General features: G+C 43.4%; 1 protein-coding gene across 1 annotated transcript in view; it reads left to right on the top strand.

The window, feature by feature from the left end:
* LOC310814914 (interleukin-1 receptor accessory protein-like 1) overlaps positions 1–20,811 on the top strand; it is a gene marked incomplete at its 5' end in the record, with an annotated part of 175,974 nt that extends 155,163 nt beyond the window's left edge. The window contains 5 exons of the mRNA XM_083684480.1: positions 587–719; positions 7,845–7,990; positions 13,493–13,636; positions 16,521–16,691; positions 19,811–20,811. Of these exons, the coding sequence (XP_083540606.1) occupies positions 587–719; positions 7,845–7,990; positions 13,493–13,636; positions 16,521–16,691; positions 19,811–20,547 (1,331 nt within the window). The 3' untranslated portion in view covers positions 20,548–20,811. The remainder of the gene's footprint in view (positions 1–586; positions 720–7,844; positions 7,991–13,492; positions 13,637–16,520; positions 16,692–19,810) is intronic.

The raw sequence follows: 20,811 nt of genomic DNA, 5'->3' as shown, positions 1-20,811 counted from the left end.
GAGTCTATAACACAACAAAATATGGAAAAAGTGAAGGGGTCTGAATTCTTTCCGAAGGCACTGTAGATGTTCAGGGCTTAGTTAGATTCTAAGTTCTGACTCACTCTCTAACGAAGGCTCCTGAGATGGAAGGAACTCTGTACGTGGGAGCGTGAGAGAGTGTGTGATTGCTGTTATTGTCTTTCCTATAGAGTTTCATACAGTTGTCTCAGGAGATACCACTGACGATAATTTTCTGATCTAACACTATGTAAGCAGTCTATTCTCATGTTGCCTGAGGCATTCTGCCCATTGGAATAGTTGATTGTGCTTGCTTGGTCCTCATGGGGGGGCAGGGTTGGCACTTTTCAGAGGATTCCATTGGTTCCATTACACAGGAAAGCTAAATAAAGCACATTTCAAATCATTTTCCAACCAGGTCTAGTTCCTTAACAGTAACATGAATATCTGGACTCATGCTTCTACCACTGTCGCATCAAAATGACTTGGGGTCAAATCCATTAGGTCTGACTTTGGCCCTCATTCAATCCATTAAACCGCAATCAATTCAATAACCAGATCATTTCCTGTTTCCTGCCCTCTACAGGAAATCCAGTCAACCTCACCTGCAGAGCATTCTTCGGCTACAGCGGGGACGTCAGTCCACTTATCTACTGGATGAAGGGAGAGAAGTTCATCGAGGACCTGGACGAGAGCCGGGTTCATGAGAGTGACATCAAGTAAGACCCTGTCTCAATAACATGGAATTACCCGCCAAAGCCCCTGGCCATATATCTGTCACAAATGGAAACAAATTGGGCCAATGGTCCATCCGTAAGGGTTCACGTTGATGGACGATTGAAACAACAGACGGCCATCTGACATCTTTCTGTAATTCCTTTTATGTTTGTTCAAAGTTTCAACAAGTTTCACTTTTTGACCGATACAATGAATGCATAATGTGTTCTTTGTGCATTTCATCCATCTGTGTGTGGACGGGCCCTACAGCAGGATGAGATGGTTTCAGCACCGTAATATACAGTATATAAGGTACAAGAACAGCTTCAGGCTGCGTATGCATGCCCCACATCGGAGATCAGGATAACTTATCCTTGCACAAGGCAGGCACAGTGATGCAATGACAACCATTTAAGCCAAGTTACCGCAAACACCTCACTGCATTCTGTGACAGCCCTAGTAAAAATGGATTTTTGCCATCGCCAGCTGAGCGATTTCTTTAATAATATCCATTAATGTTTTATGCCGTTTATCAATTATGCAGATGATCATGCATTCTTTATTATCATATGCCGTGTATGTGTGCATAGTGCAGGCGTTTCTCCGAAAGTGATTTGGGCTCTGCTTCGCTTATCACGTTGCGTGTCTCAAATGCTAAAGTTAGACGGAGTGGGCGATAGTCGAAGAGCTGAAGAGGGGAACTCTGGGAGTTCTCATGCTCTGATTTGTGGGCGTCTGGAGAGGCTGCTCTCCGCATTGACCCTGGACACACACACATACACAAACGCACACACAGACTCACACACACACACACACATGCACGCGCACACATACACACACAGACACACACACACACACACACACACACTTAGAAGGTCCTCACCATGGTTTACTACAGTACACACATGACCAGGGCATGCCCATATACCTTCCAGCTGAACATACAGAAACGTCAGCCTATCCTCAAGAGGATGACAGGCGATACCTTTATCTTTTAAAACCAACGTGTTTCAGCTTAAAGCATTCCTCCGAGTTCTTATAGAGAATTAAAATACTTCCAACCCACATCTTTTTACAAGCTCGAAGCATGTGATGTGGTTTGTGAAGTGGAGAATCGCCATTTAAAGTGTCTTCCTTATTTTTTGTTTTTCTGCGGTAACTACCTATCAATTTAGCCATCCATCCATCCATCCATCCATCCATCCATCCATCCATCCATCTCATCTTCAGCTTCATCATGTGCTGTGTCATCTAGAGGATATGTACCGCATCAGAAGCCCAGCTTGGACTGTAAATGAAAACCTTTTGTGATCATTCATATTAAACACACAAACCACCTTCAGATAAGGAAATAACCTCATTTTTTATATGAACTTATGGATTTGTAGTTCAGAACACTCCAGGTAATTGCCCTCACATTGCACTCCGAAGCTTTACAACATTAAATTAATCATTCTACAAATGGAGTGGATGAGAAAACTCCAAACTAATGGTGCATTTCATCCAGGTTTGCTCTTACTCTTATCATGACCCAGGCTCCTCCTCCAACACCTACTACATGTTCCCATGGACACAGGTACCTGTGCTCAGCGAGTGTTAGCTAATGAAAAGGTTAACTCCGTCACGGAGTCATACAGAGCAGCGGAGAAGAAAAATGTCCCTGTCAATAGCAGCGTCTCTGATATGTTTGCCACCAGGTTTAACACAGTGGTACTACCCACTGGTGAAGGACATTGGACCAATTAGTCCCAGAATACTGTAAATCTATGAGAGAGAGAGAGAGAGAGAGAGAGAGAGAGAGAGAGAGAGAGAGAGAGAGAGAGAGAGAGAGAGAGAGAGAGAGAGAGAGAGAGAGAGAGGATCGCTCCATGTGTTGACGATATGGGTGCCTTATTCCCACTCTGGTGAAGAGGTAGTAGAGATCAAAATGCTAAGCCAACTGAAAGAGTATGACCCTCCGCATGTGTATGTTTGTGTGTGTGTGTGTGTGTGTGTGTGTGTGTCTTTGTGTGTCTTTGTGTGTCTTTGTATGCTTGTTTGTGTGTGTGTCTGTTTCGTTTTTCATCCATCCAACTTGAAATCCACACCTAGCAATCATTGCATCTAGGAGTATTCTCTGAAAAGAGCTCAGTAATAAGATAATTGGGGCATTTGGCACAGTGTTTTACCATTGAGTTGTTACATACAATCTACACTAAAGAGAAGCCAGCATGCTCTGTTCTATTTCAGAGTTTATAAGAGACTTAATGCCATAATGTGTGTGTATAATGCGTAATGCCATTGCATCTGAGGAACAAATGAACAGGAGCCCCTGTAACATGAGGAAGGAATGAAATATGATTTTACGTAGAACCAAATCGTTTTTGTTTGTTTGTTTGTTTGTTTTTTGGGGGGGGGGGGGGTTCTATGTGCTGTAGAACTCTTTCCACAGGGGGTTCTACATTCACCCTAAACAGGTTCTTCCACAGGGACAACTGAAGAATCTATGTCTCGTGTATGCCTAGAGACATGGAGAGCACAAACAGAAGCACATACACATACTGTACAGTTCTGTACTGGGGAGCCAGAGAAGACCAATATGCCTGATCTATCATCACACATGTTTGTTACCATTCCTCATTCCTTTTCATGCATTACAATGAGCCTGTCCTCCAATTTCTACCTCCACCAGCCTCCCCTGATCACAGTGCATACCCTCTCTGCCCTTCACGCTGTAAAACTGTATTTTCTATCACTGGCTGATGAAGGGTTTCCAGAATTCCAATTCCAATCACAAATACCAAAAGAGGTTGGAGATCCAACAGCTGATCCAAACCACTGCTCCAATCACGTGCTGCTATTCTCCAGCCCATGATGACAACAGTTTGACGTACTGTAGGTACTGGTGGTTCAGCAGGAAATATGTCAGGTATCTTTGCTGCTTTGCAGTTCATCTAACACCTCCCCATGAGCATCGGCTGAGGGGACAATGTGTGTGTGGCAGCCAGGAGATGTGCTGTGGTGGGTTTAAGTGTAATGGCAGGAGTACTCTACTCAGGCTCAAACGCACGACTCGGAGACAATCTTTAATCAAAAGAATAGTCTTTATTTTCCAAAAGGTACGGTACACAGGTAGGCAGTCAATGGGTAGGCATATAATCCAGGAAGGGGGTAGCCAAAGCAGGGTTCGGTACACAGGTAGGCAGTTCAAAAAGGCAGGCAGATAATCCAATAAGGGGTAGGCAAAAAGGGCAAAGTCAGAAACACACTAGGAGATCAAAAAAACTGGAATACTTAACACTAGGAAATGCTGGGACATATGACACGAAGGTACAAAGACGAACTGGCACAGAGACAGGGGAACACACAGACTAAATACACAGGGAAGGATGATGAGGAACAGGTGAAGCCAATCAGGGCGGGGTAGACAAACACATAGGCGGGAAACACACAAGGGCAGGTGGTGAAGTGTCTGAAACGAGAGAGGTGAGTTGAGGAACACAAAAATAAACAGGAAACAATAAATGAATAACATGAAACAAAGACAAACTAAGGAACAGGGCGAGATGTTCCATTAAGGGGGTGTCGACGCATCTCTCTCTGATGTGTGTATGATCTCAGCAGGCCCTTGTGTGTTCACACTGGCTCCCTCACTCGGTGGAACATCAAGGACCCCAGTGCTCTTTCATCTCCGTCCAGAGAGCAACGCTCCGCCAGTTTCACACTGCCGTCCCCTCCCCACCCCTCCTCCATGCACTCCTGCGCACACACACACACACACACACACACACACACACACACACACACACACACATTCTATTCAAACAAAACCTGAACACACATGCACACACACACACACACTTGAACTAAAACATACACACGCAATCACATACACACTTCACACACACACACACATCACACACACACACACACACTCCAACCCATGGCTTGACAGATATCACACAGAATCCGCAGCTCTAATGAAGCATGGAAACATTCAAAGCCACCAGAGACAGATTTGACCCGTGATGATTCCCAATGGCTTTTATTTCTTTTCCTTTTTTTCACACTCTTTAAGTCCATGTAGCGACACACATGGCCAGCCGGCCTCTTTAAAAAGCCATCAGCTCAGGCCTATCCTTCAGCCTCATGGCCCCTATGTCTCTGGCTGGCTGGCCAGGGAATGGAGAAGGATGGTGCTGTTAAAGACCCTGGGTGGACTATAAAGGAGGGATTCATTTCTCACACATGTCATCATTGGCTGGGTCTTAATACACTAAAATGGCTTCCTCTCCTTGACTCTTTCCTTGATGACCACTGATGGCGTCCACACCTGGCACCAGATCGCTGATCATGGAGGAAATGAGAGGATGTAAGATTTTGAGACCCAGCATTTGTCTTACATGCCCTGGCTGCTTCATGATCTGATCTAGATAAAAACTGCTTGGATGATTGATAAGTGAAGTGGAATAATCAGAGGGCTGTATTTAACAGCCAATCAGAGGGCTGTATATTACAGCCAATCAGAGGGATCGATATTAGAGCCAATCAGAGGGCTTGATATTACAGTTCGTTTTCTTCAGAAAAAAAAAACTTGGTGGGAATTGGACCGAGAGGTCATGTAGAAGAATTGTGACACCACTTTGAGCATTTCTGTATCGACCACTGCAATCATGCTGATTCCGTGTGGTTGAAGAGGGTGCTGTAACATGTCATCAAACAAATCATGAGGTCTTGCCAGAGTGATACTTGTTAACCTAGTGATATTGGTTATCTTAGCTCTGATGTTGCAATATTCCTCACATTTGGAGGTGGAGAGCAGATCGTGGGTGTCATGGGGGAGCGGGAGTTATAAGACTGTCAATCGTTGAATAGAGCACTCTTGAATTATTATGATTCATAGTTCATCATCAATTTTGAGAAATTATCTCATCTGGCGTTTCTGATTGCCTCATTAAAAGCAGAAAGATGGCCTCGTTCTGATAAAGAACATAACATGGTGGACCTGCAGATCTCTGCTCAGACTTTCTGCAAATTCTTTTCAGTTGGTTAATTTCCTCATTTTACCACAGAGCTTTCTGTTTGGCCACAACCGTTTTCACTTTGACTGGTGCTACAGAGTCAATACTGTCGTTGCTCTTTGGTGTTGAAGCTGGTTGCTAAATCATTATCACAGATGGAAGCTGGGGTTGTTGACGGTGTATTATTTATATTCATTATCATCATGAAATTCTCAGCTGCTTCTGAGTTAAGATAATGTTTCTTGACAATGCATGAAATGTTATTTTTAACTTTAGGTACCATTGCAGTAAAGAAAACACAATAGTGGTCAGACATGGCGAGAGCAATAATAGAGGATATAACACTATTAAGACCCTTTGTAATCACTAGGTCCAGGGTGTGGCCGTGGTTATGGGTGGGCCTGGTAACATGCTGAATAAAGTCCATAGAATTTAAGAGATTAATCGAATCCATGGCTTTCGAGTCAGTCTCATTGTCCACATGTAAGTTAAAATCATGGATGGATAATAGACAGGAGTTCAGAAAAATCAGTTAAGAAGGTAGGACATTGCTTGGGTGGCCTGTAGACGTAAAATCATCAAAGGAAACGCCCCTGCAACTCAGAGCTTCAGCAGAAATGGTAGCTGTTGCTCCACCTTTTTTCCCCACTTCTAATAGACTGACAGAAACTATAGTCGTGGGGGGGGGGGGGCTACAATAAGCACGGCTGACCCATTCATGTTTAGCCAGGTTTCAGTTAAAAATATACATTCCAATTTGCGCACAGAGATAAGATTATTATTAGAGATATGATTATTAGTGAGAAACGTTTTTGCCAGATATGGACCTAATATTCAAAAGGGCCATCGTAATGTTTTCTAGGCTGTTCTGAGGGACCTGCTCAGACACAGTCAATGGAACTTCCTTGTTTCCTTTTCCTTCATTTTCCAAATGTCCTTCATTCTGAGCCTTGCCCTGTTGAATGTGTCTCTCCTCTGTGTCGTTTAGGAAAAGCTAGAATGTCTCGCCACCTTATCTGCTTTATGGACTTGCAATTACAGTAGGGGCTGTTCAGTTTGTGTGCTAAGAGCATTGCCGTAGCTGTAATTATTGAATTCACATTTGCTTTCCCAGTGCTGTACTTTCTAATTTGGTTGATATACGCCCATACCCAGTATGCTGGAAAAGGGGAATTTGATTAATTGTTATTAACCAACCGTAGTTGAGTGCCCCCAAGAGAGAAGAGAACACCACCGTGTGACACCCTTGCAGCCATCGTTTTCGCATTATTAGTCAGAGTGTCATAAAAGGAGCCAAATGGCAGCAATATCTGTAAACGTAAAGAAAAGAGATCATTATTTTTCCATTTATACCATCTGCTTCATGTGTGCCCAGCAGGGGAGATTCATTTACTTTAACCGCATATTGTTTTTCTGCCATTCCTGGGTTTCCATGGTAGCCGCTATAAAAAAAACAACTTTTCAGCTCATTATTTTACTGGTTTTCCCCTCATACCCTTCATCATCGGCAACCAGAAGCAATGGTGTCTAGTTTCAGAGTAGGCCTACTTGAATCAGATAATATTATAAAGTCTCTCAAACATGATACAATGCATGTACTGTAGGTTCTTCAAAGCAGCACTACAAAATCGTGTATCTACGAAATCGCTATGAATATTGAGGGATGGGACTTTGCTAAATATAACTGCCACTGAGTTATTTGAATTCTGTGGTAGCTGTAGCTGATATTTGCCAATACACACCCCACAGTATATTCCATAAACTTTGAGATTCAGGAGTGCTCCTTGGATTGTACTGTATTGTACAATTGTAGTAAGGGTTCTACTATTACTGTGTCATGTCATGTCAAGTCACATCTCCAATGATCCTCCTTTGTCATCTGATTCCTATCCAGGTGTCATGCGTAATCATGTCACAATAAGCAAGGTGATGTTGAGTAACTGGTTGCTTTCCATTTCGCAGTTGCACTGCACAGCAGTGTTAAAGTCATCTCCAGATGTTGTGAGATCCGGTGTGCAGCAATGTAGGCAACTTGGAATACAACCAATGAGCCGGTAACCTGAGTAACTGTTGGTCCAATTGCTGTCAAGTCCTCACCGAGCCTGTGTTCTCTCTCGCCCCCTGCAGGACCATCAGGGAGCACCTGGGAGAGCAGGAGGTGTCCATCTCCCTGACTATCGAATCAGTGGAGGAGGGTGATCTGGGGAACTACTCCTGCTATGTGGAGAATGGCAACGGTAGACGGCAGGCCAATATCCAGCTAACCAAGCGAGGTAAGAGAGAGACACACACACACACACACACACACACACACACACACACACACACACACAGGTCACACACTCACACCCCACAGCATACCTCTGATTGTGTTGTAGTGCATTTAAATGTTAATTTGTAACTGTTATGCATCCAGGCTAGTCTCAATGTAACCTTGGCTCCCAGCCTTTCTTTCTAGACATCTTAAACCTGAACAGCCAATCATTTCCACTGGTCCCCCGTGGGTAGTGTTCCAACAACCAACTTATAATCCAGGAAAAATAAAATCATATACTGTAGCTTGCTAGCAATGTTAGCTAAATTTATTGGCTGACGCTGACTAATTTGCTCTTCTCAAGAGTAACGAAAAAGGAGAGGGGGTTGTTATCAAAATGTGACGCACTCCATTCAAACACACTTTCCAATCATGACATCTCTCGACTTTCAAAGGACGAGTGCTAACGAGAGTTGGAAGTCTGGTCTTAATGAGATCAAATCTATTTTACTACTGGTCATAATTGCTGGCCTGTGCTACATACTTGCTGTTCTGAGAGAGTTGGCCCTCCAGGTTGAAAAGAATAAGGTTTATCATCATGAAAATTTGAAAAAATAATTAAAAGTACTGTTAATTTGCCATACAAGGACCCGTGTGACAATAGAAATCTACAGAGTTGACTTGGAGAAAAAAGTCAGTAACACTTTAGATTAGGGAACACTTATTAGGCACTAATATGTTGCTTAGAAGAGTTTGCTTTCTACCCAGCCCCTCAACACACCCACACCACACGCAACAATGCTATTCAGGGCATGGTTGGCCTTGAGTTTAAGGAGGCTAACCAGTAACCACAAGATAGGCAGTTTAATCCCCAGATGTGAGCCAGTGCCTGGAGGGTTGCTGAAATCACATCTAATCGGCAGATACTACATTACTAATAACATGAGACTAAGAAAACATTCAATAAAGACCTAATAAATGGCCCAATTAGGTACGTATAAGATATAAATTAGTGCCTAATAACTGTTCCCTAGAGTAAAGTGTTACCGGAAAGTCAAAGCAAACATTTTCGGCAATTGAGTGCCCTCCCCCAATATCATAAATATATAAAAGTTGCTTAGTTTTTTAGACACTCAGCTATGTAACCCCTAAAGTCAAACATTAAAATGTGCTCTCAGGGTGGAAATACTAAGCTTTTATCTTGTTGGCAATTCAAAGGGGAACAGTGGAGCACTGTTAATCTCTGTCTAGGTTCTTTGGTACTGTAGGTCCTATAAGCCATTGTGTGCCTTAAAAGCAACCAGAGGATGTCTACAGACAGTCTTTAAATGAAAACTCTAGCAGTGATGGTGCAAAATTCGCCACAACATCCAGACAGTCAAAAAGAAAAGGTCTGGGTTTAACAACTTGACAAAAGACTGTATCTCAGTGTTCTTCTGTTTCCAGTAAGAAGGACAAGAGGCGCATTCATTGAGTTTTTCATTCTATAGCTGGGATTTGTCCTTTGGACCGCACAAAAAGTACTGCTCATAGTTGTTTGTGTCTAATAGTCATTAAAGATGAAGTTTATAACTCAATACTCATGTTTCTATAGATGTTCAGAATAACAGGAGGAGGAAGCCTTGAAATCAGCTCTTTCTGTGAATAGCTGCTGTAACTGCACTGGCCTTTCATTTTTAGGATATACTGTAGCAGCCTATGCATTTTATTCATGTGTTCATCTGATGTATGTAATGTATCTATATTTCATCTAACCAGTAAAGACCATTGAGGTTAGGAATCTTTTGAACCCAAGCATTCATTGCAGAGAAACAACCACCTGAGGTTGTGTACAGTACTGTACATGAAACCCCACCTAACCCTAACCCTTTGTTACTGGGAAACAAGAGGTATCGTCCCTAGCGAGCAGAGCCATTTCCTGCAACACTTCAATTATTTGATTGGGACAGAAGTGTTCCTGGTGAGTAGCTACGCCAGACAAGTGTCAGAAACTGATCTTCTCCCTTTGATCCCTTGATCCCTTCTCATCTTTCATCACCTTATGGCTTCTGAGCATTTACAGTTGTTTTTTTTTCCTTTGTGTGTGTGTGTGTGTGTGTGTGTGTGTGTGTGTGTGTGTGTGTGTGTGTGTGTGTGTGTGTGTGTGTGTGTGTGTGTGTGTGTGTGTGTGTGCGCGCGTGCGCGTGTGCATGTGCATGTGCGTGTGTGTGTGTGTGTGTGCGCAAAGTTTCCGAGTTGTATTCTTTCATCTCAAGCTCCTTCACTGATCATTCTCAGAGTGCATTGTAATGACGGTGTGTGAAAAATCATGATTTAAGTAAATATTTTTTTGGTTGGTTATATAAGCATTGAGGTTTTCTCTGCGGCCCGAAAAGTTTTCAGTGGCGCATATATTTACATAGTAAGTTATTTCTCTTTTAAGCTTGCAGCTTTGGAACGAGCTTTGATGGCAGCCCAGTTCCATTTCATTTGGTATATTAAAGGATTTATACTGTGGTAGGGAATCTTGGAATAAACTAGTGAAGATTATGCTGGACCTTTTGGATTGAAAGATTTCCAAAAATCACTTTGCCTCGTGCTCAGCTATGCAGACGAGCTACCATTCCTTTAGATGATTTTGATGTTTATTTAATGTGCCCATACTTCAATATTAATGACAAGATACAAGGACTCTTCAACATTTATGCTTTAGAAATGTGATGTTTGTTAAAATTTAGCAATGGAACAATCCTATAACTAGAAAACACCATTGTGATCTCTTGCCAGTTAAAGTATACACATACATTCAACACACACACACACACACATACACACACACACACACGTACACACACAGACACACACACACACACACACACACACACACAGACACACACACACACACACACACACACACACACACATTTGTTGGGAGGAAGGAAAACAGAAATAAGGAAACGTGATACAAGTAGAGGTTAAGACATTTGGTAATTTGCTTTAGTGTTACAATAAATCAAAGTCCATCCTGTCAACACCCAATCAGCACTCTTCACTGCAACATAGAATCTCTGTCTCATCAGTGCTTTGAAAGTACGTAAACTTGACTTAGATTTAGGTCAGTCTGTTCTTTCTGTGTCTGTTAATAACGTAAGTCTCTGTTGGGGAATGAGGGAGTCGTACACTCTTCTTAAAACCAAGGGAAAGAAAGACACCAACCAGCCGAGACATAAAAAATAGGACATGCAATTAGGAGACGACAGCTGAATTAAAGAACAAAGCAGCTTTGAAGATGCATTTCTTATGTCCTACCTGTTACATTTTTCAGTTAATTTGTTTATGAATTCTGTCTATCTGTGTCATCATTGCAGACAATGACGGTCCTGTCTGAAATTAAGAGTGTGTGTGCGTGCATGCACATGGGTGTGTTTGCGCTGGTGTTTCTCTTGTCTGTCTGTCTCTCTGTGTCCAATTGTCCTTTTTATGTAACCATATGCACTGTCTTTCATGCGGCGCAGCAGCTGCAGACAAAGAAGCCAACAAAGTTGTTTTGCCAGCTTTTATTATCTTTATTTATTTATTTTTGCTGCGGCAATCGATGGGCTCCGGCCTGTGGGGAGATAGGACTGATTGTAAATCGTCTGGGCTTAAGTCCCCTCCTGTGTTTCCCCCTAATGTAAGCACTTGGCCACCGGCGTCTCCCTACCACCCCTCTGAGTTCTTTTAATAATTTTTTTCTTTTTTCCATCCTCCGGCACAATTGACTTTCTCTAATAAGTTATTAATGGCACCCAGTCAGGCACTGTTGGTGTGATCAGGTCTGGATCCGTCAGATGACTGCCCCCTGTGATTTATCAGCCATCGGACAGTCCTATTCCTTTTTAACTTGATGTAAGGTGATCATAATTTACTCTGTTTGAAGTGGTAAATTGTGTATGAAATGACAAAAAATGACAAAGATCAGAGCACCTGGGAGAAGGTGGAGGGGGGAGTAGTGGACCTTGGAATAACAACCGATAATAAAAAGCGGCTTTTTACCGTAATCCAAGGGTTTATTGAGGATTTGTCTGATGTGTCTGATTTGTCTTTTTTTCACATCACCTACCGATACATTGCTCTTGTCCCCTTACAATGTTTTCCTTCTATTAACAATGATTGAACAATGAGAACCCACTGTCAGCATCCAACAGTCCCTCCGCCCCATGCCTCTAACATGGCCACTCCAAAACAAAACAATGACGCTCTCACAACCAAAATGTCTCTCTCACAAACAAACCCCAGCACCGGTTTAAGAGAGGGAAGGGAGGGAGATGATGAATCGGGACATGCCAAGGAGCTCTGTCAAATCTATTGACACATAAGTGAGGTGCATTCCCCTCTGCCGTCAGGAGATAATTTGTCTTAATCTCTCAGTGGATAGTGGGGGCTGGATGTGGGTGCCAGCGAAGAATAATGGGCCTCTTTAGCGTAATCTCAGATGCCTGACCGACGACTACACTGATACACGGACCCAGACTTTATTTGACGTGAAGAGAGAGGAGGAGGAGAGAGGGAGGGAGAGAGGGATGGGAGGCCAGCTGGAGGAAGGTGTGTGTGTGTGGGTGTGTGTGTGTGTGTGTGTGTGTGTGTGTGTGTGTGTGTGTGTGTGTGTGTGTGTGTGTGTGTGTGGGTGGGTGGGTGGGTGTATGTGTAAGGGTGAGTGAGTGTGTGTGTGTGTGTACAAGAGGGTTGGCGAAGGTCATGTCTAGACAGGCGTGATAAACCAGAGGTAGCCATGGTCGTTGGGTTTTGAGGACATCATCCTTTATCATGTGAACTGTCTTTTTGATGGCTGGTGTAGTGGGATTAGTACCATGTGCTGGAATGATGTTAACTGTGTTGCCATGACGGATGGCGATGTGGAGGAGTCCAGCCCTGCACTGGTCGATATTAGTCAGCCAATGGGGTCTGACCATCAAGATTTGGGTTGGGTGGGGTAGGGCTGAAAGCTAATAAGAATGAAATGTCAAATAAAGTTCTCAAACCAAACACAAATGTTTATGTGGCACTTTGGGCAGAAATATAAATAACCAGATGCACATTTAAAAGGGTAAGTCCACCCAAATTAGGTGTATGTACATGTACTGTACTGTATGTACATCTTATACAGTAGCTCTACATAGAAATTAATCTATAAACCCTCAAATGCAACGACCCAAGATTTTAGTTTGTTTACTTAACCACAGCTTAGCATTAGCATAAAGTGAAACATTGGAAGTGGTGGGACTCCCTGACTTGATTCCACTCATGCTCTAATAGAAATCCTAACTCACAACATTTGCTGTATCCGTTGTGCTAATGAGGCCACACAGAGACAGTATGTACCATTAGGCAGTGAAAACAAGCTGCTTGGCAACGTATTTGGTGAGTTTGCTTGCTTTTCAGATTTGATAAAGAGAGATTAGTGAAATTAACATTACTGTCTTCTCTCTTTCCTCTGCTTTCCTCCTCCTCGTCCTCCTCCTCCTCCTTCCCCCTCTCTCCCTTCCTGCCTCTTTCTCAGCAGAGTTAATGTACACAGTGGAACTGGCAGGTGGTTTGGGAGCCATCTTGTTGCTGCTGATCTGCCTGGTCACCCTGTACAAGTGCTACAAGATTGAGCTAATGCTCTTCTACAGAAACCATTTTGGGAGCGAGGACATGGATGGAGGTAAGATACTCTGCCAACTAACAACACCACTATGTAAACATCACGACCATATACTCTGATGTATCATACTCCTTTTTCTGACATCATGTCTTCAGCTTTTCTTTGCCAACTTCAGGAACTTTCAGCTTTGATTTCAAATCATATTTTGTAGTAATTTCAATATCAGATTGAATTTGGAAGTCGAGAATGGATGTATTTTTATATATTTAAAATTCAACTGCAATATATTCTGCAAGGATGAGTTAAGAATAGTGGATGAGTATGCATCAACCTGAATAAGTTTTGCTTTGATTTCCCCTAATGAGTGTTTCAAGTGCAGGGCCTTGAATGAATTCAGCGAAACAAGATTACTTTTGGAGTCACTGAGGGATGCTGTGGAGTGGGTGTCATTAGCCCTGAAAGGTATCCTCTGCTCACTCCCACCAACCCCCACCGTTTCCAGGCGCCTTTTTACATGATGGTTGATACATCAGACATTTCAATGAAAGTCATTACCAGGCTGCATTGGGATTTGGGGCTTTACAATAAAAGATGGCTTCAAGGCAGATAAAAAAAAAAGCCAGAGCCTTGAACTTAATGCCAAACAGCAATTGTCTCCTTTAATTGTGCCACCCGAGTGAGTCTGGGCAGAGGGAAACAGATTTTCAATTTGCTCTCTGTTTAAGCGGATCAGTTTCAATAAGCCACAGAGTGGTGTCTGTGCCTCCCTGAAAACCCCAGATACTTTCCTGAACAGGGCGATTATATCACACCACCCCCCCTGGCTACACGCACACACACACACACACACACACACACACACACACACACACACACACACACACACACACACACACACACACACACACACACACACACACACACTTTCAGCTGCTTTCGTAATGGCCACAAAGTCTTTCACATCATCATGATCACAAGTAATTCAGAGAAATCCTCTTTTTGCTCTCTCTCACATGTGTCCAACAACAGCAAACCAATCAGATTCGGTTAAGATCAGTTCTAAGTGTTTTAGAGTTCAAATGGGTGTTTTTGGAGGCAATGACTGTATGCATAATGACAACGAAAACATTACAAATGCATGGGTCTGTTGAATTGTGATACAATGCATAATTTCCTAGTTCTTAGAACTTCTCTTTATCAAATGTATATGATTTCATGTTGTTTTTATTGCATGTTTGGTTGAACAGATCATCGCGTCGCAACAACTAATATTATTACAACTGCCTACATATGTCTTAAAATATGTAGGAATGGTTTACCAACTAGGCATCTTGTCCACTGTGGTTTTCAGCTTCACTGCTAACTACGTACAGTAGGTTGCATTATTCAAATTGACTGATTTGATAGACAGCTTAGCTCCCTGGGCACTCTTTTACCACAGTGAGTTCAAAAGTTCACCCTCTATCTGGAGGCATGTTACGCGTATGCAGAGTACTGTGTGCGTCAGTCCTGCCCTTCCCTTTTGAGTCTGAGTGTGGGATGCTGAGGGTAGGAGAGAGTGGAGTACACCAGCGAGGATGCTGATCCCGAGCTCGCTCCTCTTGGATATGCCTCACTGGACCTCGGGAGAGGAAGGAGTGACTAGGGGATTGATTATTCCGCCCTCAATTGCTCTCTCTCTCTCTCTCTCTCTCTCTCTCTCTCTCTCTCTCTCTCTCTCCCTCCCTCGATCCCACCCTATAGACAAGTGATTCAGTTCTACTGAAATAGATCTCGGTCTGCCTACATGTGTTACTCTTAACCGAGCAGCACTGAGAGAGAGAGAGAGAGAGAGAGAGAGAGAGAGAGAGAGAGACCAACATGTGCAAGTGATGTGCAGTTGTATAATTTTCATTTGCAAATCTGTCTATCACATTTCCTCATATGACCTTGTCAATTAGAGCATATTGCTTATTAACAGGCCTCTTTCAAAAGTCAGCCAGTATGATTTCTTCCCCTCTCTCCTCCTCTCCCCTATTCTCGCCTCTCTTCTCCTGTCCTCTTCTCTATCCTCTTCTCTCCCCTCTCCTCCTCTCCTCCCTTTATCTGCTGGCTCCTCTCTCTCCTCTACAGCAGGTACAGCAGGTCTGAAGGACGGGGCTGCGGATTATCCCTTACCGCAGGATAATTAACCCCCTTGTGCTCTAATGAGTTTACCTGGGGGAGAGAACAGAGCCCTGGTGTTGTCTCTGGTCCCTGGGAGACCTGGGCTCTTTTGTCTCTCTCTATTCCACTTCCTCTGGCGCGCTGCAGCTTCCAGCTTCATCTCATTTGAAGTGCGCAGGGCCCGCGCCTGCACAGGGAGAAACATTACCGCTATCACCTCCCGTGTCGGGGCTTTTTTCTTCTTCCTCTCCGTTTAATCCTTTCAAATCCAGCATCAATCACGTCTTTCATGTGTGGATGGAGCCGTGCCATTCTCTTGCCTGGGGAAAGGCGCTGTGTTTTACCTCAGCCCAATGAACAAGGTGGTTCTCATTTGCTTGGCTGGCGTGAGCTGACATTGTTTGGCAACAGAAGCTTGGTTGTAATAAAATGTCTTCCGATGAGTGGGAGCTGGCAATGAGGGTCAGTATTACGCCCATGTCAATTCGCCACCTGGCCGGCGGCTCGGCAGCTTAAGAGCTAAGATACTCTATATACAGTGTTGTTATATTTTTTGCATACCATATTTTGTATATATTTTAGACAAAATGGACAGTGTTCGAAGCAGCAATGACTATCCATCTCATCGACGTGATGGGGCATGTATGGGGCTCGTTGTGCTGTGCACCGAACTGCTTGCACTTGACTTTTTCTGTGGAAACTACAGCAGTAACCTGTAATGCTATAACATCGATAATAATATGTCCACCTCAAAGGACGTTCATAACAAACGTAATTTTTCTGTGTGTGTGACTCTTAGATAACAAGGACTACGATGCATACCTGTCCTACACCAAAGTAGACCCTGACCAGTGGAGCCAGGAGACGCGCGAGGAGGAGCGCTTCGCCCTGGAGATCCTCCCTGATGTTCTGGAGAAGCATTATGGGTATAAACTCTTCATTCCAGACAGGGACTTGATCCCTACCGGAAGTAAGTGTTTTTCCTTGTTCCTCTTCTTTTTTTGACATGCTCGTTTGTCGTATCCTAGTGGTTTGGATGTCGTGTCGGTGTCGTCATTTACATTGTGTGTCCCAGCATTTGACTTGATAAGGTAATGTTAAGATATATAGCTGCTACACAGATTGGCTTACACAAGGATGCGGCGCTGAATTAAAATGTAATAACTTTGATGAATTTGTCATTAAGGTTGGTATCTGTGGTGAAGATCACAAGCATATTAAAGTAATGGAAAATCAAGTTTATGATTGCATCTAATTAATCCAGTCTTATGATTCAGACATTACTGCGTGATTGCTGTCTTGCAACCAATGGAAATATGTCTTTGCATAAATGTGTGCATGTTTGATAAGAGGATACTTGTAATTAAATCTCTCACTTTGTACTTCTGTGAATAGATGATGATATTAGATAAATCACGAACTCAGATACTTTCTGAGTACCCTTGATTTGATTATGTCTCCTTGCCTTTGCCCATTTCTGTCTCCTTGTCTGTCATTTTTCCATTGTTCAGTTTTGTGTCAATGTTACAATCCTTTACTGTTTCTTATGTTATATGGGGGACTGTTGTAATATGGGACGACTGGCATATAAACCCAGGACTGTGAGACAGAACATTCAAGGACATGTCCGCTGCTGTTTCTTATCTTTAAAGACATTCAAAGTCAATGCTTTTTGCTGTGTGGCAAATCTACCACCATATTTAAACATTATTATACAATGTTGAAAATATGAGTGCCAAGCTATAAATGTAAATGATAGCCGTCCTCGCCAAGTGTTACAGTGCAAATGCATATCACAATGGCATGAGTCTCTCTTGGTCCTGATGCCACAAGTCCCATATTAAACTGGGATAAACTGGTTTTGTCAGCATTAGACAGAAAGGTACAGAGAAAAGTGTTGAGACAGAGTGGAACGAAAAGTACAGTTTATGCCAGAGCTAAGTCCCCTGACTATATATTCTGTAATGTGTTTCTGCCAATCTCCTGATCATACCTTTGAATGTTGAAATATTTATGTTTAGGTTTCACCAATGATCATTTCCAGGATGACACACGACTCCTTAGAGGTACTCTTTCCCCAGCCTTTTACCACTTGTGTCAGCCAAACCACACAGTGCTGCAGGAAGCACTTTATTTAACAGTCTTAACTATTAACCTGCTCTTTACTTAGAAAATGACATCATAAAATTGTAATGACATAATAATCAGGGACTTATGTGTTTGTTTCTTTGGGATTTATTCAAATAAACACCTCTACACATTGTTTGGGCCTACCTGGTAGTTATCAATTGTGTTGCATTTTTTTAAAGAAAATACCAGAAAGTACCCATTGTTACATCATTGTTTTTAAGTAACTACCAGGTAAACATCAATCAAAAGAGGACTGTGAAATTGGGTAATACTTCACTTTAAAATCAGCAACAGGTCAAATTCATTATGATATTGTCATAATGCATTATAAGACTTGTCATAATGCATTATAAGACTTGTCATAATGCATTATAAGACTTGTCATATGCACATAATGTCCCTCTTATATTGTCTTACTATCATCTCATAATGATCCTGAGGTGTCATCAGCCATTTTGAGCAAGTGGAAAAACGTCAGGCGTGGAATCTCGAGAGGAGTAAACATCATATAGGCTCATACATGCTCATGACGTAATAAGTATTAAATAATAATGCAATGTTACCTGTTGGCTATAAATCAAGTGTTATCATAAATTGTCACCACACTTCTCTATAAAGGCCCATCAGGAGGTAAAGAGGCTTACAGAAGCACACTGAGAGAGCAGAGGAGAACAGGGGGTCTCGTGTTTGCCAGTGTAAGGTCGAATTACAGCGAGAGTAGTGATTGACTTATCATTCTGAAGTGAGGGGCTTTGCGTTCTGTGTTCATGCTAATCAGCTTCCTCTCTTGCAAGCCCTCGGGGCTCAGTGAGAGAGGCCATGTGAGTTGCCTCTCAGAGGGGTAGGGTTGGAGAGAGAAGAGAGAGGGGGGGGGGGACAGGGAGAGAGGGAAGGAAGGAGGTGTAGGACCATGCTGGGGAGAGAGAGAGAGACATGGCACTGTTGGCTTTGAGAGCAATGCACACACATACACACACACACACACACACACACACACACACACACACACACACCCTCACACAGTGGATGCATGAGCTTTGATTGGAAAGAGGAAGCTTAGTAAATCCCCTCAACCTGCAGTGTAGGAGGGACCATGTCTTTGTTTCTGACAGACTCCACTAAAAGCAGGTATTAGCGTCCTCTCTCCCCTCTGACATGCAGGGCAGACATGGCGATTGTGAAATTGGGCTCTCTTACTGCCACAGAGAGCACTGCCACATACAGGGAGGGAACCTTGTTTAGTGGAGTCAGTGTATTAGTATGTTGTTTTACGCACATATACACATGTGCACACACAGGTACATACTCACACACGCACACACACACACACTTTATTATTGCTTTACACCCATCATTATTACTACACTGTAAGTCATTGATCCTTATCTAAGCTGTCAGATATAGGCAATGGAAAGCTTTCGTCAGCAGTAGCTAAGAAAGAGAGGATCTGCTTGGTTCAAAGTGTAGAACTATACAAGACTATAGGGTCTTTTAGGTCAAGTCATTGTTTGATGTCGTGTACTGTACAGTGTGTGTGTGTCTCTTGTGTTTGTCAGCTTTTTTCTCATTCTCTGTGTCTTCCCCAATATTGACTTATAGATCCTCAGTCATTCTTAGCTTCGTCTTGTTTAGTATGTTACCTTTTATGGATGTTGTATCAAATTCAAATTCATGCTAATCAGCGAATTAAGTCAGCAAATTATTTTACTGTGACTCTACTCCAGTATTCGAAAGTAAAAAAGCACACTATGTTGTCCTATAGAATTGTGCTGAATCTCAATGAAACAGTCAGTACGCTACTGTAGTAGTAACAGTCAGTATGCAAGTACAGTATATGTCAGAGATAAGCTTGGTATTTTTTTTACAATTCCCACCCACTCTCTTTCTTTCTCATTTATTTTTCTTTCTTTCTTTCTTTCTTTCTTTCTCTCTATTCTCCCTCTCTCTCCCTCCCTCCAGCCTACATTGAGGACGTTGCGCGATGTGTGGACCAGAGCAAGCGCCTCATCATCGTCATGACACCCAACTACGTGGTCCGACGGGGCTGGAGCATCTTCGAGCTGGAGACGCGCCTCCGCAACATGCTGGTCACCGGCGAAATCAAGGTCATCCTGATCGAGTGTGCCGAGCTGCGGGGCATCATGAACTACCAGGAGGTGGAGGCGCTCAAACACACCATCAAGATGCTGACGGTCATCAAGTGGCGCGGCCCCAAGAGCAACATGCTCAGTTCCAAGTTCTGGAAAACCTTGCAGTACGAGATGCCCTTCAAGCGCATGGAGCCCATCATCAGCCATGAGCAGGTGCTGGACGTCAGCGAGCAGGGCCCCTTCGGTGAGCTCCAGACCGTCTCTGCCATCTCCATGGCGGCCGCCACCTCCACGGCCATGGCCACGGCACACCCAGACCTGCGCTCCACCTTCCACAACAGCTACCACACCCAGATGCGGCAGAAACATTACTACCGCAGCTACGAGTACGACATACCGCCCACCACCATCAGCGGCGGCACCCTGCCGCACCTCACGACCCTGGGCAACCAGCACACCTACTGCAACATCCCCATGACTTTGATCAACGGACAGAGGCCTCAGGCCAAGTCGCCTCGCGAGCAGAGCATAGAGGAGGCACACTCCAATAACGCCATGCTCCCACTCCTGCCACGGGAGACCAGTATATCCAGTGTCATCTGGTGACAGTGCCAGGCAGGTAGAGGGATATATATACAGGGACTGGCATAGGACTGGCATGGTGTGTGGCACTAAGACCCTGATGGCACTAACTGCTGCTGTTGAATTTGCAGCAGGGATCCACAGGGGAAGTATTGACACAGGGCAAATCATTCTGGCAGACTAAGACAATTGGTTCGAGGAGAACGTTGGAGGATTTTGTTTTAGCAAGAAGAACCTTTTGGTTTCAAATGCCTGTATACACACTCACATATACATACACGCCAACAC

Source organism: Argentina silus (assembly GCF_951799395.1).
Source record: "Argentina silus genome assembly, chromosome: 14".
Lineage (NCBI taxonomy): Eukaryota > Metazoa > Chordata > Actinopteri > Argentiniformes > Argentinidae > Argentina > Argentina silus.
Note: the sequence above shows the minus strand (reverse complement) of the source record. Positions and strands in the feature narration are given on the sequence as shown.